Consider the following 18,862-nt stretch of genomic DNA (forward strand, 5'->3'; position numbering starts at 1 on the left):
CTAATTATATGACCAGCACCTGTAGATTGAGGAGTAGGATTCATCAAGTTATGAGTGACATGTTTGTTGCCACGTACTGTAGGTGTTTTATTGCCATCCACTGTAAGATATACACACACTCCCAAAGTATAGAGTGAATTCTCACTTTGACATTTGACTGCACACACTCACCAGACAGTGGGCGATATTTTTTTCCCCCGCTGACAGCTGCAGTCTCACATTTTGCAGGTAGAGAGCGGTTTAATAAAGTAATAAAGCACAGTAGCAGGGAGCATGTCACAGCTTGATTCCCTCAGACGGTCATCTTCCCTGCCACTCTGATTAAGGCCGGTAGGTTACACCAATAGGCAATCATCACCCTGAACATAACTCACGGAGGCCCACTCCATTTCATCTGCTTGCTCTCTGTCCTCTTGCTTGGGGCTAAAGTATGAGTGGATATGAATGGAGTGCGCTGTTCGATGTCAGATCTACTCCATCTCAGTGGACTTGTTGGTAAATTCAGTGTGACTGCATGAACGAGAAAAATGTTTAATATTAGAACTCTGCAGATAACCGACATTCTAACTGACTGGTCTTGTGACTTTTCACTGAGCAGTAATCTCCAGAATATACTTCTGCATTCTGACTGCCACATTGTTGTTTACCAAGAAGTTGTACTTCAGATCAACACTCCCGCAGATTTTATGTTTTGGCTGTAAGCTAAGACAACATATAATACAGAAATCCTACATCATCATTTCTAGGCTTGAAATGTATGGCCCCCAATAAAACATAACTACTTGTAATGGGGTTTGTCCTCATTTCGAACTCACCTGAAGTGTGCCGCCAGCTCTTGCATCAGAACGTTCCAGAATGAACCACTTTGTCTGTTTTCCCCATTGTCCCCATTAATTAAGAACTATCAGCAAGCTATCAACCTCCTGTCCCCAAAGGGAGGGAGGGGGGACAGACCTTATAATTAAAATGATCAATGAAGAGAAGCTATGGCCCATCTAAATATGAATCTAGACATCACTAGACCACATGCCCAGAAAAACATTAACGACAGATAGTCTGTCTTATAACTCCAAACAGTTTTAGTAGTACCTTCTAAATGTATTTTGTTGTGGCATCTACCAGCAGAAGCTAACTGAAGCATGCCAACTGAACCTTAACCCCCTGCTTGTGATAGAAAATCTTAGGTGCCAGCTCTTGCAATCTAAGTACTAATTTGCCTGTGTTTATTTATTTAAACGACCATTTCTGAATATTAACCCTTTTAATTAACAAAATAAAATTATTGGTGCGTGATATAACAGAGATACGGACAAAATACCTCCACTTAGAAATATGTTGAAGACAGCCAGAGCTCTACATTGTAAGGACAGGATTTCATCCCCACACAGCTGAACACATGCAGATGCCCTTGCAACCTGGCCCTGTCTATTGAGTGTCTAATTAAGTGCATTTCACGCTTGTGTGGTCACTTTGACGAGGAGGTGACTGAGAATGACTGCAGGGTAATTGGACTGGTTGTAACGTCTGCAGTCTGCAAACTACTTCCTGCCACCTTGGGTGTGTGCAGCGCTATTTGTGTACGGACGTTCTGACCCAGGATACAGTTAGGAAGATTTCCATTGCCCGCATTTACCCTTGAAGGAGAGACCTGTCCTTCCTGTTTATTGCTGGGAAAAACGCAGCCATTGATTTTCATTAGGACCCTCTGTCCGTGGCTGGCATTGAAGATGATCTTTCCTCCTGTGTAGAGCTCATTGCACCTCAAGATGGAGCGTCTACACCACATTGTCGCCTCAGGTGGGGTTTATTAACAGCATAAGGTTTGGTCCACATTGCAAATTTTATTTTGAAATAACTAGTCTTAGTTCATTTTGTTTTTACTTGATGTAATTCTTTTCAGAAAAAGGACGCCACTAGTTCTTTCTTTCATCATGTCCTTAGCAGCCGTGATATAATAAACAACAAAAGCTGTCTCTTCCATTTGCAATAAAAAAGATCTTGTTAAACACTAGAATTGCAGTACTTGAGGCGGTGGTCAAGACAACAACTGTGGGAATTACACTAAATTGCTGGTGCATTGTCTGACTTACTGTACTGTGTGTGTTAACATGATTAATGTGATTGGAACTTCTGGCTTTTAAAGCAATCATTGACTTATTTCTTTTGTTACGGTTAAAGATGAATGGGGTATTGTCCTTAAAGAAGTTTGTCAACGAAATTAACACAAATGTCTGCAATATCCAAGATATGATTGCAAAAAATTTATCTTGTTTATTTATATTATAAAATCTGACATGATCTAAAAACTTGATATTGATTTCATGCAATCATTTAATAAACCATGAGTTAATAAGTGACCTAAATTTTGGACACAATTACAAACAAGTTTTTGTTCTACCTTGGCTGGTCCAAAACAAATCTAGAACAAATCAGAACTTTTGTATGTATCTGAGCAACACACAGCTATTTTGCTATGGAATAGATAAGAACGCTTTGAACACATGATTCTGTTATTATGACTTTTTAGTTTTATGTGGATCTGAATTAATTCAATTTAAGGAGTGCTAGTCTTGGTTTTGACCTGGTCTCAGCCTGCCTTGGTCTTGGTCTTGTCTTGGTTTCTGCCATTCAAACTTTTGGTCTTGTCTTGGGTCTCGGTTTGGGTGGTCCCAACTACAACACTTTTAAACACCCATGACAAGCTGATCTTGGTGACCACAGTGTAATGCCATTGGTGCAAAATTCCACTCCATATTCTTTGCTCTGATATGTTCATATTCAGATGAAGAATGAATTGGTTCAGCAGGGGGTTATCACAGTACAATGTGAGAAGGAGAATTAAATGCACCGCTCCAACACGTGACACAGGGCCCTGTATAAGGGTTACTATTATTATCCCCGCTAGGCTTTCACACAAAGGCTCTACTTGTTCAGGCCTGCCCTTTAATTTCATTGTTATACTTTGCTAGGTCAGGAAACTTACATGAGCAGATTGAATAAGCGTTGTGAAAAATGTATGAAGTTATTTTTAAAAAGTAATTAGGTTTTTTCATGACAGAAGTTAAAAAAGTAAACTCATTGAAGACAGTTTAATGTCTACTAAAGCTGTAGCACCCCTTGCTGCAGCATTGAGAAGGCAACAAATGCATTGCATGTGATCAAGTTTGCATCACCTGAAGCGTTCAAGTGGGTTTTAACCCTTTTTTGTAATCTCTGTCTTTGTATGTATAGGCGGAGCCAGAAGGATTCTCTCATTTCCATTTGTATGTATGTGCCGCCTTCCTGGTCCGATGGAGGAAGGAGATACTAGAAGAGAAGGATTTTCAGGTAAGATGGTTTGTGTGGTTTTGTGTAAGGCCCCAGAGCTGCAGTAAGTGTCGTCCTTGCATGAGCCCCCTCCTCCCTCATTAACTCACGAGGTCAAGGGGTCGGCATGCCTGCATTAGTGTGATGACAACAGCAGCAGCTGCTGTAAGGTGACATTGTGTGGTCCCTTTGAGACACCTCTATTTCATGTCCTCACACATTTTCACACATCCCATGCATTTGAGAGGTAAATGGTTTAGCCACACATTGTCTTAGGATGTCACCAGAAGTACAATATTTTAATTTAATTTTAAGTACAAAATTAACCCTATTTACTTTTTATTTACCCTATTTTAATTTTATTTTTTCTGATTGTGCATGATTCAGCAGGGCAGGTCTTTTTCATTATCTGCTTGTTAAATTGTGACTAAAGGAATATTGTTTCCGGATCCAAGCCTCCACTTGTTTCAAGTGAAGCCACTATTTGAACAGACATTTATGAGTACTATTTATTCATGTCACACAATTAAGCTAAACTTTTATAAACTCACTACAGCCTCCAGGCTCACAGATTTGCAGGCATCAATGTTTTAATAATTTCATAAAACATGAATTGCTGTCTTGCCACCTGGGATGTCGTTATGGAGATAAAGGTTAGGATTGGGTTTTTTTTCAGGAGTTTTACAGCACGCTCTGACGGGGCAGTGCAATTACTAGTAATTATTTGTAATCGTCAGTTTTGGCATCCAACCATTACAAAAACAAAATAATCAAGATAAAAAAGATTATTGTGGCACATTCCATTTTCAAGGATCCTCTTATTTCTTGGGTTATATCTAGCACAGCAATATAGAAATGCTATTTTTATTTATTTTTCAAACGTCACTGAGTAATCGATTAAATAATCTTGATATCAATATTGTCCAAAATAATCGTGTCATAATCGAGCAGCCCTACGCTTCGAGTTTGTTACCATTTTTTGCTGTTTGTTTATGGAATCTGACAGAGTGTTTTGGACCTGAAAGCGGTGGCATGTGACATCATACTTAACAAACGGATAATCTTCATTGTGATCTCATAACCTACTCTACATTCCATTGCAGCTGATGTCACCTTTTTCACAGGGCTGTATGTTAACTTTTTTGCACATAGCACTGGTGCTACAGAGGTTTAAAGTTTTGTAGCACAGGCCAAACAGTTGTAGCACAAGTATAAAACGTCTGTTATTTTAGAAAAAATATACACATAAAAATATTTATATTTACATATATACATAATATATACTGTATGTACATAAATAGGCAGGTATGGACGAAGGACATTAATGTTACAGTTGGGTAAATTAGGGCCAAATAATTTAGTTTTTCCCAAGTTCCTTTTTTTCAGTTTTCATTTAGTTCTGTGTTTTCCATTCTTTTACGATACAATAATTATATATTTGTTACTGTAGTATACTATTATATTATTTACAATGGTAAACTGAAGTAAAATTCATCCTTTTGCAGATACAATGGTGTTTTTGGTATATTATTATTGGTATATACGTATATCACAGGGCTCTAAATATGGACTCAGTGCAGCAGGAAAACGTTTTAAATGCAAAACAACTAAAATAGCAGTGCACCATTGATTTACATCACACACAAACAAGCACCGTGACAAACACACCTCACACACTCTAAAACACGAAAAAATCCACTTGTACACATTTCTAGTGCATTTGTATAATAAACATAGTAAAATATAATAATGCAATTTTGTCACAGATGCTGGTATCCCGTACACAAACTGCGGAACACATGAATTCCTACGTTTCACGTAACACTCTGGAATACTAGATTGGGATTGGCCAGTCATCCGGGTACATGCTAGTCATCTTGACCTTAAAAATAATTTATTTACCAATAATGTAATGTGCCTAATCAAACTATAATATGCCAGTATATTCAAGATGATTAAACCACGTTTGTCTTGTTTGATCGTTGTGTCTTGACAGTCATGTCTAAAGCAGATAGGAAATGGATTTTCCTCGTAAAAGCTTTGTATTCGTTACAAATGATCTAATAAAATATTTCTAATCAATATTTTGTGTCCAATAATTTACTCATGTGGCAAGCTGTGTAATTCGTCTATGATACTGTTGCTTGTCTTTTATTAGATGTCGGGAATTACCTCGGCGCTGTAAAAAAATACAAGACAGCAGTCTGTAACGCAGATCGAGTGCTTTCATAATGTGGCGAAACTTAAATTTTAGTGTATTCATAGTGAATAGATATGTAGTCTCGGGAAGGCGTTTATCCATCTCAGCGCGTAGACAAACAGACCCAAGAGAGAAATAAGGAATACATAGGGAATAAAAAAGGAAAACAAGGATCTTATTTATATGCAAAACCAAAATAATTGAATTTACAGACGTGTACTGGACCGTGAATGTCATACAGAACAGTTCTATATTATGTTCACAATAAGACCTGGTAAATGTGTTAAAGGATATGGAGTCAAGTTTGATATCTGTTTATTACTCCTATAAACTTTTTTGTAGTCCACATTTTCACACACTTTGATCCACATCTTTGATGTTCTTGCTGTCTTTTTCTAATCGTTCCCATCCCTTTAAACATGCATCTCCTTGCTGAATGAATAGGTTTCTCACTTTGTGTGTGTGTGTTGTTGAATATGCAGCAAATCAGTGGTGTGTATCAGCAGTGTGTTGTGGGGCGGTTGATTTATTGTGTTTACAGTGCTCAGTGATTCAGGATTATCCCCTGCACCAGTGCTGCAGCACTCGGCCGCTGTTTGGCATTCAGACAACAGCCTCAGGCCTCTGTCTTTACGCTGCTGTACCATGTGTCACAGAGAGACGGTTACTCCCATTCTGACTTCTTATTCTCTTTTTTATTATTAATTTCTGCCCTTCTTTGCTGATTTGTATTTAGAACATACATGACCGCTAAAATGTAATCTAAATAAATGTCTCCTCCAGATCAAGGTGCACCAGTATCATGAATATCTGTCTCTTGGTAAAGGTGATGAAGATGACGTCATTGTCTTACAACATTGACTTTGCTCCCTGTAGTCCCTCTCCTTTATCCTTTATCCTAAATGTGTGCTCTCACTGAGCGTGTGTGTGTGTGTGTGTGCGTACTTGTCTGTGTACATACGTGTGTGTGTGTGTGTGTGTGTGTGTGTGTGTGTGTGTGCGTGCGTGCGTGTGCGTGTGCGTGCGTGTGTGTGCGTGCGTGCGCGTGCGTGCGTGTGCGGTGTGTGTGTGTGTGTGTGGTGTTGTGTGTGTTGTGGTGTGTGTGTGTGTGTTGTGTGTGTGTGCGTGCGCATCCGTGTGTGTGTGTGTGTCTCTATGTCTATGTGTGTTAGTACGTGTGCATATTGTGTGTGTGGAGTGTTTTGTATGTGGGTATGTCTGTCTTCTGTGTTTTCAACCTTTTCTTGTTTTTGCAGGTACAACTTTAATTATTTTGCTTATAGTCAATATGTCTCATGTACAGCTGCTTTGTAACAATGAAAATTGTAAAAGCGCTATATACAGTCATGGCCAAAATTGTTGGCACCCCTGAAATTTTTCCAGAAAATCAAGTATTTCTCACAGAAAAGTATTGCATTAACACATGTTTTGCTATACACATGTTTATTCCCTTTGTGTGTATTGGAACAAAACAAAAAAAAGGAGGAAAAAAGCAAATTTGACATAATGTCACACAAAACTCAAAAAATGGGCTGGACAAAATTAATGGCACCCTTTCAAAATTGTGGATAAATAAGATTGTTTCAAGCATGTGATGCTCCTTTAAACTCACCTGGGGCAAGTTACAGGTGTGGGCAATATAAAAATCACACCTGAAAGCAGATAAAAAGGAGAGAAGTTGACTTAGTGTGGCACACACAGACACACAATGCAAAGACTAAGCATGGACAACAGAAAGAGGAGAAGAGAACTGTCTGAGGACTTGAGAACCAAAATTGTGGAAAAATATCAACAATCTCAAGGTTACAAGTCCATCTCCAGAGATCTAGATGTTCCTTTGTCCACAGTGCGCAACGTTATCAAGAAGTTTGCAACCCATGGCACTGTAGCTAATCTCCCTGGACGTGGACGGAAGAGAAAAATTGATGAAAGGTTGCAACGCATGATAGTCCGTATGGTGGATAAGCAGCCCCAAACAAGTTCCAAAGAAATTCAAGCTGTCCTGCAGGCTCAGGGTGCATCAGTGTCAGCACGAACTATCAGTCGACATTTTAATGAAATGAAACGCTATGGCAGGAGACCCAGGGGGACCCCACTGCTGACACAGAGACATAAAAAAGCAAGATTACAGTTTGCCAAAATGTACTTGAGTAAGCCAAAATCCTTCTGGGAAAACTTCTTGTGGACAGATGAGACCAAGATGGAGCTTTTTGGTAAAGCACATCATTCTACTGTTTACCGAAAATGGAATGAGGCCTACAAAGAAAAGAACACAGTACCTACAGTCAAATATGGTGAGGTTCAAAGATGTTTTGGGGTTGTTTTGCTGCCTCTGGCACTGGGTGCCTTGACTGTGTGCAAGGCATCATGAAATCTGAGGATTACCAAAGGATTTTGGGTCGCAATGTAGGGCCCAGTGTCAGAAAGCTGGGTTTGCGTCCGAGATCGTGGGTCTTCCAGCAGGACAATGACCCCAAACATACTTCAAAAAGCACCCAGAAATGGATGGCAACAAAGCGCTGGAGAGTTCTGAAGTGGCCAGCAATGAGTCCAGATCTAAATCCCATTGAACACCTGTGGAGAGATCTTAAAATTGCTGTTGGGAAAAGGCGCCCTTCCAATATGAGAGACCTGGAGCAGTTTGCAAAGGAAGAGTGGTCCAAAATTCCGGGTGAGAGGTGTAAGAAGTTTATTGATGGTTATAGGAAGCGATTGATTTCAGTTATTTTTTCCAAAGGGTGTGCAACCAAATATTAAGTTAAGGGTGCCAATAATTTTGTCCAGCCCATTTTTGGAGTTTTGTGTGACATTGTCAAATTTGCTTTTTTCCTCCTTTTTTTTGTTTTGTTCCAATACACACAAAGGGAATAAACATGTGTATAGCAAAACATGTGTTAATGCAATACTTTTCTGTGAGAAATACTTGATTTTCTGGAAAAATTTCAGGGGTGCCAACAATTTTGGCCATGACTGTAAATAAAGTTGAGTTGAGTTGAGTAGTGTAACCTTAGCCAAATTTCTTTTAGAGATCCTCCATAATTCTTTGCTTTTTTTTCTCTCTCCAGCTGTAGTTCATATTCCTTACTCACAGAGACACATTAGGTCTGATCAAAAAAATAGTTAGCTCAGCTGTCTTTTGTCTACATTAGCAGCTGTTTTTTTGTGACTCTTCTTTCGTTTCAACCAGTGTAACGTCCCTCCTCATTGCATTGCCTTTCAATGGCATCACATCCATTTTGTCCTCTGTTTCAGCTTTTACTGCTATAGAAATCGAATGTGTTTTCGACTTCATGCGGCGCTGTACAGACAGAACGGCATATGATGTGAAAGCGATTTAACAGCAGTACTGTCAAGTTACTCTCACGGTTCTTTGTGATACGCTGATAATTCTGCGCAGCGCCGGATCTGAGCCCGTGGGGAATATGGGCGATCATTACTGTGCAGACTCTGCGTCCACATTACATAATCGACGCAACATGTCAGCGGCCATTGTAGGGATATTTTGGCTTCATTTTTCAACAGTGGAAGTGAATTGTAACACGCCATCCATTTTTTTAAAAGGCAGTACAACTCAACTCAACTTTATTTATATAGCGCTTTTTACAATTTTCATTGTTACAAAGCAGCTGTACATAAGACACATTGACTATAAGCAAAACAATCAAAGTTGTACTGTACCTGCAAAAACAAGAAAAAGTTGAAAACACAGAAGACAAACATACCCACATACAAAACACTCCACACACACAATATGCAGACGTACTAACACACATAGACATAGACACACACACACACACACACACACACACAGACGCACACACACACATACACAGACAAGTATGCACACACACACAGACACGCACGCATGCACGCACGCACACACACGCTCAGTGAGAGCACACATTTAAGATAAAGGAGAGAGAAGCACAGGTCAAATATAACAGACTATACTGTAAATTCCTATATGCATTATTAATTAAGTACAACTTTAAAATTCTAAAGCAGCCCCCCGGCCAGGCAAATAGTGCAAAAAAACAGTATGCAAACGGTGGCGAGGAACCCAAAACTCTAATCGAGAAAAAAAACCTCAAGAGAACCCAGGCCCAACCAGGGGAGTCCAGTTCCCCTCTGGCAAAAGCTGCTGCCTCTGCACAAGCTCCAGAGAGCTTGCAGAACAAGGCTAAATAAAATAAATAAACTTACTAATAAGGTAAATTATAGTTTAAGATTATCATTAATAATCTAATAGCATTTGAAATTTTGTGGTGAAGACGTGTCAGGTGACCACGTCCTTCTTTATCCAGCTCTATCATCTCAGCTCTTATCAGGTCGCCACTTCCCATTCTCCGCTCTACCATGAGGTCAGGCCATGAACTGCATCCTGCTCGCTGTGGTAACCTTGGAACAATGAGTCAAGACTGGCTGAGAGTAGAGTACTGTAGCTTCTGTTTCTTAGTAACTTGTAGTATAATAGTTGCACCAGTGGTGTAGTCGGGGCCATACGCACGTATATGCCTTATGCTTACTTTTACCATAGCACTGTATAACGACTTCTGAAGATCTATATTAGCGCATACTCACTTGTTTTGCTGCTTTAAACATCTCCAAGCTGCTTTTGTGGTTGCTTTTCCTTAAAGGACTCATAAAATGAGCACTTTCAACAAGTTGGTATGATTTATTAGGGCTCCCTTAATAAATCAAATCAAATCAAGACTTCGCTCCCTTCGCTATCGTATGCTAACATTATCCTCCTATATATACACGGTACATGTACGTCAATTCAGACTGTTGATAAATATTACTTACATCGGCAGCTTTGTCTCGTTCAGTTGGTCTCGATCCCTCTTGAGGAGCAACTTTGAAGCTAATCCTGCTTGTACTGTCCCAGGTTGATAAAGCACTCCGGCTTGAAGTGATTCGCGCAAACAAGCAGGTTTTTACTTATGGTTTCTGAGGTATTTCCACTAAAAATTAAATAAATCTTCCGAGGTTAGGACTGCAGTGACTACATTGCATGTTGTCCACGAACTTTAGCCATGGCGTCACGTACACCGCTGTCGCTTGTGAAAACAACAATGGCGGTAGCGATGTACCATGGGTGGTACCATGGGTGGACTTGTGTAGATTAAGGGGCTACACAAGATTAAGACTTGTGTAGGATTTGTGTAGATTAAGAGCCTGCGTCTACGTCACATCAGGAGCGAAATCTGAACGGCTCGATTTCTCACATGCTTGCAGAGAAAGGCTTACCAAAACAAAGTTACTGGGATCTTGTTTTTCACATTTTCTGGGTTGCTAGATGCACCGGGGCCCCGATTATTGCACTTAAACACAGAAAAAATTTGACATTCATACAATGGGTCCTTTAAACCTTATCTCCATTTTCTTATTTTGTTTTTAAACGCGATTCTTTCGTGCATTTCTTAAAAAAAAAAAAAACAATATTTCCCACAGCCCCGTCTCAACCGCAATCGCAGCCCCGACAACCGCATCAAGTGCATCATCATCAGTGTTGGCAGCGCGCCAGCGAGGAGTTCGTCCTGTCAGTGACTTAGAGTCCCGCTGAAGCCATCAGGTAACATTGATTAAACTGCTCACTTTTAGTCAAAGTTGCTTTAAAGTGTGCTTACCGTTGTTGTGCCGAAAAAAGACTCCAAATTACTGAAAAATTACTCTGTTCTGTCCTGGACCGGCTCGAGAGAATTTGTCACTGAATTCACGTGTTCTCTTGCGCTGCTTTATCTCTTTATGATATTGTGATGCATTACAAATCTTTGATATCTGTCACAACTTTTAATGCTAGTGTTATTTAAATGACACGCGACGAAATAAAACAAAGCACTTCTGTAGCCCTACTGTTTAAAAGCTTACAAGTCAGAATCCTTACGTTTTCTCTGTATCCTTATTCCCTTTACAGTGGTGATGGGAATTATGATTCATTTGAGCGATTCGTTCTTTTTCAGTTCGTTCACCAAAATGATTCATTCAGATTCGTTCACTGATTCGTTCAGTGACCATTTCTATAATACACCAGCAGGTGGCGAAAAAGAGTTGTGTCATGTCAACAAACGTATTAATGGACGTATAAACTGATTACAGGCTTTATTAAAATGTGTGTCTCTGATCTACTCATTAAATAAATAAAATAAGTCTAAATAAGTGGTTCAGATGACCAGCGCACAAGGTTTTTCTGCATAATTAAAAGTTAATTGTTTGTTCATTTACACATTCATAAATCTGGGATTATGTTAAATGTTAAGTTTATGTATTTTAAATAAACAAGCATGCAAAGTAGCCTACCTGTAACTGCGCTTTGCATCCGCTTTCTGCTGATTGCTGAACGAGACTCACATGCTAAATGACCGACCTACAGTGTACACTCTCGTTCATTTTGTTCATGTTCGACATGTACCAGTTCGTTCGAGTCGTTCACGAACGAGATCTATCTCTCTCGTTCAGAACCCAATAGTGAGCGTATTCGTTCAGTGGAAGATCTAACCAATTACATGTCCCCTCACAGCCGGAACTGGAATGCTATTTGCTGACGTGACACGAATGAGAGCTAACAAATACTTTTTTTTGTTTTACAGTTTTTAGAGGAGTACATGACATGAATTAAACGTAATAAAGTCGAACAATAAATTATACAAAATGCACACAAAACACCTGTGCTTTGCAGTACAATAACTGAGTAAACAGGGCTTGCCATTTTCCATGCAATAAAAATGACAATGTTAATTTGTCTTTGTTACATTTAACCATCAGCTTGCATTATTTTATTATTTTCGTAAGGATCTTTACATTGTGTCCGTTTCTGTACTTGTTGAACAAGAGACCTCATCTTTCGTTCACGAGTGAGAAGTAACAGCTCGTTCATGTCGTTCACGAACGAGAATCAGCGGGTCCTTTCGTTCACTCACAAACGAGATGAACGAGATGACTGATTGTTCATGAGCAAGAATCAGTAGGTCTTTTGACTCCTTTTGTTCTTGTACGAACGAGATCTCTCTCGTTCAGACTCAAACACAGGCTCGTTCGTTCAGTGAAAGGCGTATTCGTTCAGCACATTCAACCAATCATATGCTCTGTCAAAGCTCACACTTGAACGCCATTGGCTCATGCTTTAGACACTCTTTTAAGCCAATACACTCTGTGCTCGAGGGAGAGATTTCAGTGAACGAGAAATATGCATCATTGCCTTTCGTGAACGAGCCAAAATGTTTGCGGCAGTAATAAAGCGCACGTGTGTCTCTGTCTCTCTCACGACTCTCACTCTCACGAGTCATGTTCGGTAAAATTTATTTGGCCATTTCACATAGTCACACCGAACTTGCTTTTTTTTGCTATTTTCGGCCTAACATTTTCGGTGGCCGAACATTCGGTACATCCCTAATTTTGGTTTATGTAGTGTCCAACAACAAGTTTACCTACATACAAGGTGTAAAAACACTATTATTTTGTTATAATAGGCAGTTATTCTTACCTTATTTCTTGACTGACTCTCAAATGATTTGTTCGGCGAATCATCCGTATAATCCCCTCCTTTCCAACAGCCTACTCTGATCTTATTGGCCAGATAGTCTAGTCTGCTATGATTGGTCTACTGTGAACGAGACTCACGAGCTACAGTGTTTGGGGGAGAAGAGAGAAGTTTTCGCGGGCAGTTCTAGCAAAAGTAGGCGGGAACTATATGTAGTGACGTAAATCCACGGCGGTTCGCAAATTGGACTAGGGCACGACTTGTTTGCGCGATTCAGAGTCGACTCCCTTTTTCCCAAGCCAATAACTTTGTTATTCATTCACCTTCGGCTTTACAACTTGGCAGACTGCTTACATTCACACACGGCAACATTACACACTGCATGAAATGTAATTTACATGATCTCGTAATATTTGCTCTTTAAACCTCCTTGTTTATTCTACATTTAAAGTTAAGTATTTTCACCACAACATAGGCCTATACTTAATACGTTTACTGTATGTCTTCCCCACAAGTATTCACACAGAGATGGCAGTGTTGGCAAGTTCAATTCTGTACCAAATAAAATCTTGTATATGTTTTTACGTAATATTGTGTATGTGAATATTGATTATATTGTATTGTGGTCAACAGTACTGGCATAGACATGTTTTTTGCCAATGCTATAACTTCAAAATCAAAGAATAAGTGAAGAATTATGCATAAATATTTATAAATTACATATTTAACTATAATACTTGATATTTTACTAGAAAAAAACAAACACACTGAATTCTATCTTTTTTGGCAATTTGGGGTTGTGGGTAATGGTTGTATAAGATAGTACACCACTTTTTTGTTAGGACTACACCACTGAGTGGCACTATTGTTGTAACTGCTTTGAATTAGCAGTAGCTTGTATCTTGGAGACTTTTTCATACTAGCTTCTTCATCACTGCTTTGGGGTATGTAGTAAGACAGTGTTGCACAATTGCATCATTGCATCACATTATACAGTCAAATAAAACAAAAGAAACATCTAAATATGTAGTGCAAGGGGTTTTGTTTTTTTCAACAGGCCAATCTAAATAAGCTTTACAGTAAATTGTACATTTAAATTTTATGAATGAAAATCGGTACATCAATGTCTTTAAGGTAACACTTAAACTATTAATGTACGTAACCTAGTGTCAAAAATTGAGTATTAAATATGATTGAAGCCATTTCTGAAAGCACTTCAGCACAGCGATCCCAAAGTAGGTTAGGTGTGGAAGGTTCTTTGAATTTGATTTCTTTATAAAAGATCATTTTGATTCAGCTGGAGAGATTGAGATTGAAGGGAAGACCTGACATGAAAAATTAAATAAGTCTCCAGTCAGAGGAAAGGGAGTTATGGATCTATCCCAGCATATCAAACTGTGAAAATTAGTCTTGTCTTTAGGGACTATGGCCTTTTATAACAGTAGATAGCTAAGGTATATCTCTTTAAGATGGTCTCTGCCTACAATCTACTTTAGGTCTTTGTACCGTAATGTTGTCAAAAAAGGCTTTTTTTTGGAATTTCTTCTGATTAGGACTACTTTCCAAGAAATGTTTAAATACTTAAAGCCTCATCATTTCTCAGCTGTTGTAAACTTGCAGAAGTTGAAGAGAATCCTAACTGGAAAAACTTGAAGAAATATGGATTGTGGGGTGGGAACAGTCTCAGCTTTAGGTGATTTTTCAAGTAGATCAGTGAGCAAACAATCATAGAGCAGTGAACCGTTCCCTGTATTTGCACACAGTAAGACAATATAAAATAGTCTTTGGTTGGGACAGAATAAATGCTGGTTTGGAATGAATGGTTCCTTTCAGTTAAAATTACTCTTAAAAATCAGAGATACAGTGGCAGAAAAAAATTAAGAGACCATTTCAAAATTCAAAAACTGTTTTTCTCAGATTACTATTTATAAGAATGTGTTCAGGTGAATTGATTATTTTTGTTTCATTCTGTGAACTGCTAACAAAATTTCTCCCAAATTTCAAATGAAATTGTTTCTATTTGCATTTATTTGCAGAAAATGAAAACTGGAGAAATGGGTCAAAATAACACAAAAGATGCTCTGTATTTTTTCAGACTTTAGCCCTGAAGTCAATATGCACTTTTTGTTTTAAGATTTCCGGCAACGTGCCAGATCTCCAGCTTGCGGCGTTTGACTGCGGAAAAAAAAATTACTTTAAAAAAAGATTACATTTAAAAAGCTTATTGATATCAGTTTGAGTTCATTAGTTCGCTTACCAATATACCAGAGGAACACGGCTATCACTCTCAACCAAACAAACATTACTAGCCAATCAGAATTAAAATGGGGCGGGTCTTGGTTGCCGGAGTGGAGACGTCACGTTGGAGAGTACGTTAGCAAGCGAACAGTCGGCAGGATGGAGAGTAAGTTTATAAAACCTGAAGCAGGGGGCAGCTTTTAAGTCCATCATGACAAATATGACATACACAAAGTGGAGACTGTGACATAAAGATCGATAACTTTGTGTTGTTTCGGCAAATCATCTAATCAGACCTCCGCTTCTGCGCGTCACACACACGCGCACTCACTGCAATTGAAATATCAAGGATCGATTTCAAAAGTGTCTAAATCATTATCAAACTTTTTCACAGCGTATTGCACCTATCTCACAGAGTTAAATCATAAACATGGTCGTTTTTATCTGAAGTGAGCGTAAAAAGTTGAGAAAGAAAACTGATATCAATACATAAGTGACAGCAGCCTCCTGCTATTCTATGTGGTTGATATGACTCAAACAAATGAAAAGAGAAACACTCACTGCTGACTTCGTAACCTTCGTAACTTTAATAGGAATTTATATTGTTTTCGTTTCACAGTTTGTAGTGCAAATTTTGCCAGTGGGAATTTAAAAATGGAAAACAAATCTGCCCCCACTAATTATTATAAAAAGCGGGCTCAAAAAGGTGATCACTTTTGTTTTTTTGAGGGCTCATTTATGCTAACCTGCTTTGACCAACTGTGATCTCATTACTATGTGTTGTGGATGTGACTTGTGCCATATCATCACCATTAATACCTATGAAACTAATGATTAAATTAAATTACTACTAGAGCAAATAGTTTAGTAGAGTACAAAATTAATCATAGATCTGGTCAATTTATTTTGCTCCCAAAATGACACCTTCGATAAGCTAAAAAATTTGAGTCTTATTTGTTTTCTTTTTAAAAAGTAGGATTTTTATTATGATGAATTTAGTTGAATTTGGTATATTAAGCTATGTTTTTACATACCATAATTGCATAAAACTATTCTGTGGTCCATACACACATGGCATACCATCAAAGTTTAAGAAACGTCTGTCTGCGACGCTCAAAAGCAGCATGTTACTATTTAGTTTCAAGGGAAATAATCTTCTTTTTTGTTTGACAAATAACCCTGTGTATGTGTCTACTCTCGCAACCCCTCAAAAAGAAAGTTCAGGTTCAGGATTTTTTTTGCTTTAACCCCTGTGACTTTAAAGCAATACAACAGTAATGTTTGTATATGTATTTAGGAAAGTTCAAAAGTTATTTTGTCTGTGATATGTTTATTCATGTTTTGTCATGCTCTCAGTATTTCACTTTGCTGTTGGATGACTTTGTCTCTCCTGAGGAATGATTTGGTTGAAATTCAACAGACACTGGACTGGAATTGACACAATACATCTAGAAATGCTGATTAAATTAAAATTTGGAAAGGTCTCCTAATTTTTACCACGGTTGTAAATGTTTTAGTGAATCAATTAGATAAATGTTATAGATAAATGTTTTTGTTGTAACTGTATATAATGTTTATTCAAAGTATTAGGCTACACAAAAAACTGAAAATTCTGTCATTATTTACTCAGCCTCTTTGAAGCTATAAATGATTTAAATTGTTTACTTTTGACCCAAAAACATTACAGATTGTGACAGGGCGGTAACACGTGAGCCGTAAGTTTTAAGAAAACTTAAAAACTAAGCTGTACTCTCAAATCTCATTCCTACTTCTGTATTTGTGTTGTGCTTCATGATCAGATATGAAATAAAGAACCAAGTGTCCACCATCTTAGACACCAGATATGCTGAGGTGTGCGTTGAGGTTCCAGTTTGAGGATGCACAAACGTCTATAAAAAGAATAACTAAAATTTCAGTTTGTTTGCATGGCTTCAAAAAACTTGTAAGACCGGACGCATCTACTTAGAAACATTAGAAAATATCCTTTGTAGTAAATTATATTAATATAATTAGTCAGTTAAATTAATTATGTTGTAATGTATAGAAACCATCTTTATATTCTGCAAAACAGATATTCAGTAGAGGAAAAATGATATATGGGTTTAGAATAAGATAATGGTGATTACATGATTTTTTAATGTTGTGTGAACTCTCACTTTAAAATAAAGTGATTTAAAATTCATAATCATTTCAGAATGCCTGTTTGAATTCTACACACACCTGTACAGGTTTATTAATGTGTCACTGAAGTAGTCACGTTCTGTGTTCCACTGACTTTTCCCTGACCCCCTAGTGGTTCAGGACATTTGTAATGGCTTCTATTCTTAGCAGGAGGGCAATTAATGAGTATTGAGGGTTTATCTGTTCTGAGGCAGAAATAAAGCAGAGGCAGAGGCTCATAAAAATACAAGAACCGAAAGATTTTCATGGTTCTGTTAACCATTGTTGTTTTTAGATTCTGTTTGCTTCTAAAGGAGACGATAAAGACCTGTAGATGTTTGTATTTGAACTATTGTCAGGGTGATCTTTCTGTTAGATGTGCATGGCAAGCATGGACTTGACATGCCATACCGACAAAATTTAACATGGTTATAAGAAACATTTACGCCACTGTATTCTGGAATTGTTAAGCATTTGAATCTTTTTTTATGATTTTCTGTCTATAGGTCTCAACCAAAGGCTTTTAGGTTATGATACTGAGAGAATTCCTATTTAATAATTTCATGCTATTTAAAAGTTTTGCAAACAATGTAAAAACTTCTACTGGCAAAGCATATAATACAGTAAAATATTTGCAGTTATGTTAAACAATCCATGTCAATCATAGTACATGTCTAACTTTTGAGAAGTCATGAAAGGGACAATGTGATTTGTTTTCTTTTAATAGTCTGGTTATAGCATCTACAAACTGAAACATGTTAGTTAGCCAAATCTCGACTGCTTGGTGAAGACCCAGGTAGTTCATTGTGTCCTCTATAGGTATCCATATCCCCACCACACAAGGTCCACAATGTATAATTGAAAAAACAGCTTTAGATTAAAGTCTAGGCTCAAGACAGTCTTTTAAACGAAAAACAGAGAAATGGGAAAAAAACCACGATGAAAGAAAATAAATTGGATACCGGAGGTTTTTTTTTGGCGAGCAGCTCTAATGCTTGGGTAAGTGAGCGTGGAGACATAATGGTGGCTGCTATCTGTGCCTCTGAGATCCTCTTATTCACTGCATTGTGCTGCTGATACTAATGACTTTGTGTCTGTTTCGTATTGAAGCAGACGACTGAGCGAGGCAGGTAGAAATCTGAGCGAGAGTGAAGGGGGATAAAGTCTTGCGCGGTTGAACGTTGGCTTTGAGCTGCCTGGCGTCTTCCCCTGCAGAGTGCCACGGCAGGTTACAGACAGCCAAATGTCAACCCCTGATGCCATTTAGCGAGGGCAATATGCAGCAAATGAGCTCTCATTAGGGGTTTGTTTGTCACGTAATGAGAAAGCCTTTGGTGCGGGTAACGGACCGAGAACTTCCCTCTCTTGTCTGTGATTACCAATTTGCTCTCTTTATCAGTGGGATTTCGTTTCGATCTTTCAAACCCTGTTGTCTCAAACGCCTCCTAGAATAGAAAAATATATACCTTTTATTTGTA

At 38.3% G+C, this 18,862-nt stretch overlaps 1 protein-coding gene across 2 annotated transcripts in view; it reads left to right on the forward strand.

The window, feature by feature from the left end:
* tbc1d22a (TBC1 domain family, member 22a) overlaps window positions 1-18,862 on the forward strand; it is a 185,375-nt gene that overhangs the window by 143,950 nt on the left and 22,563 nt on the right. For both annotated transcript variants that reach the window (XM_057323906.1, XM_057323905.1), the window contains exon 12: window positions 3,232-3,327. In XM_057323906.1, the coding sequence (XP_057179889.1) occupies window positions 3,232-3,327 (96 nt within the window). The remainder of the gene's footprint in view (window positions 1-3,231; window positions 3,328-18,862) is intronic.

This window comes from Triplophysa rosa, linkage group LG24 (assembly GCF_024868665.1).
Source record: "Triplophysa rosa linkage group LG24, Trosa_1v2, whole genome shotgun sequence".
Taxonomy (NCBI): domain Eukaryota; kingdom Metazoa; phylum Chordata; class Actinopteri; order Cypriniformes; family Nemacheilidae; genus Triplophysa; species Triplophysa rosa.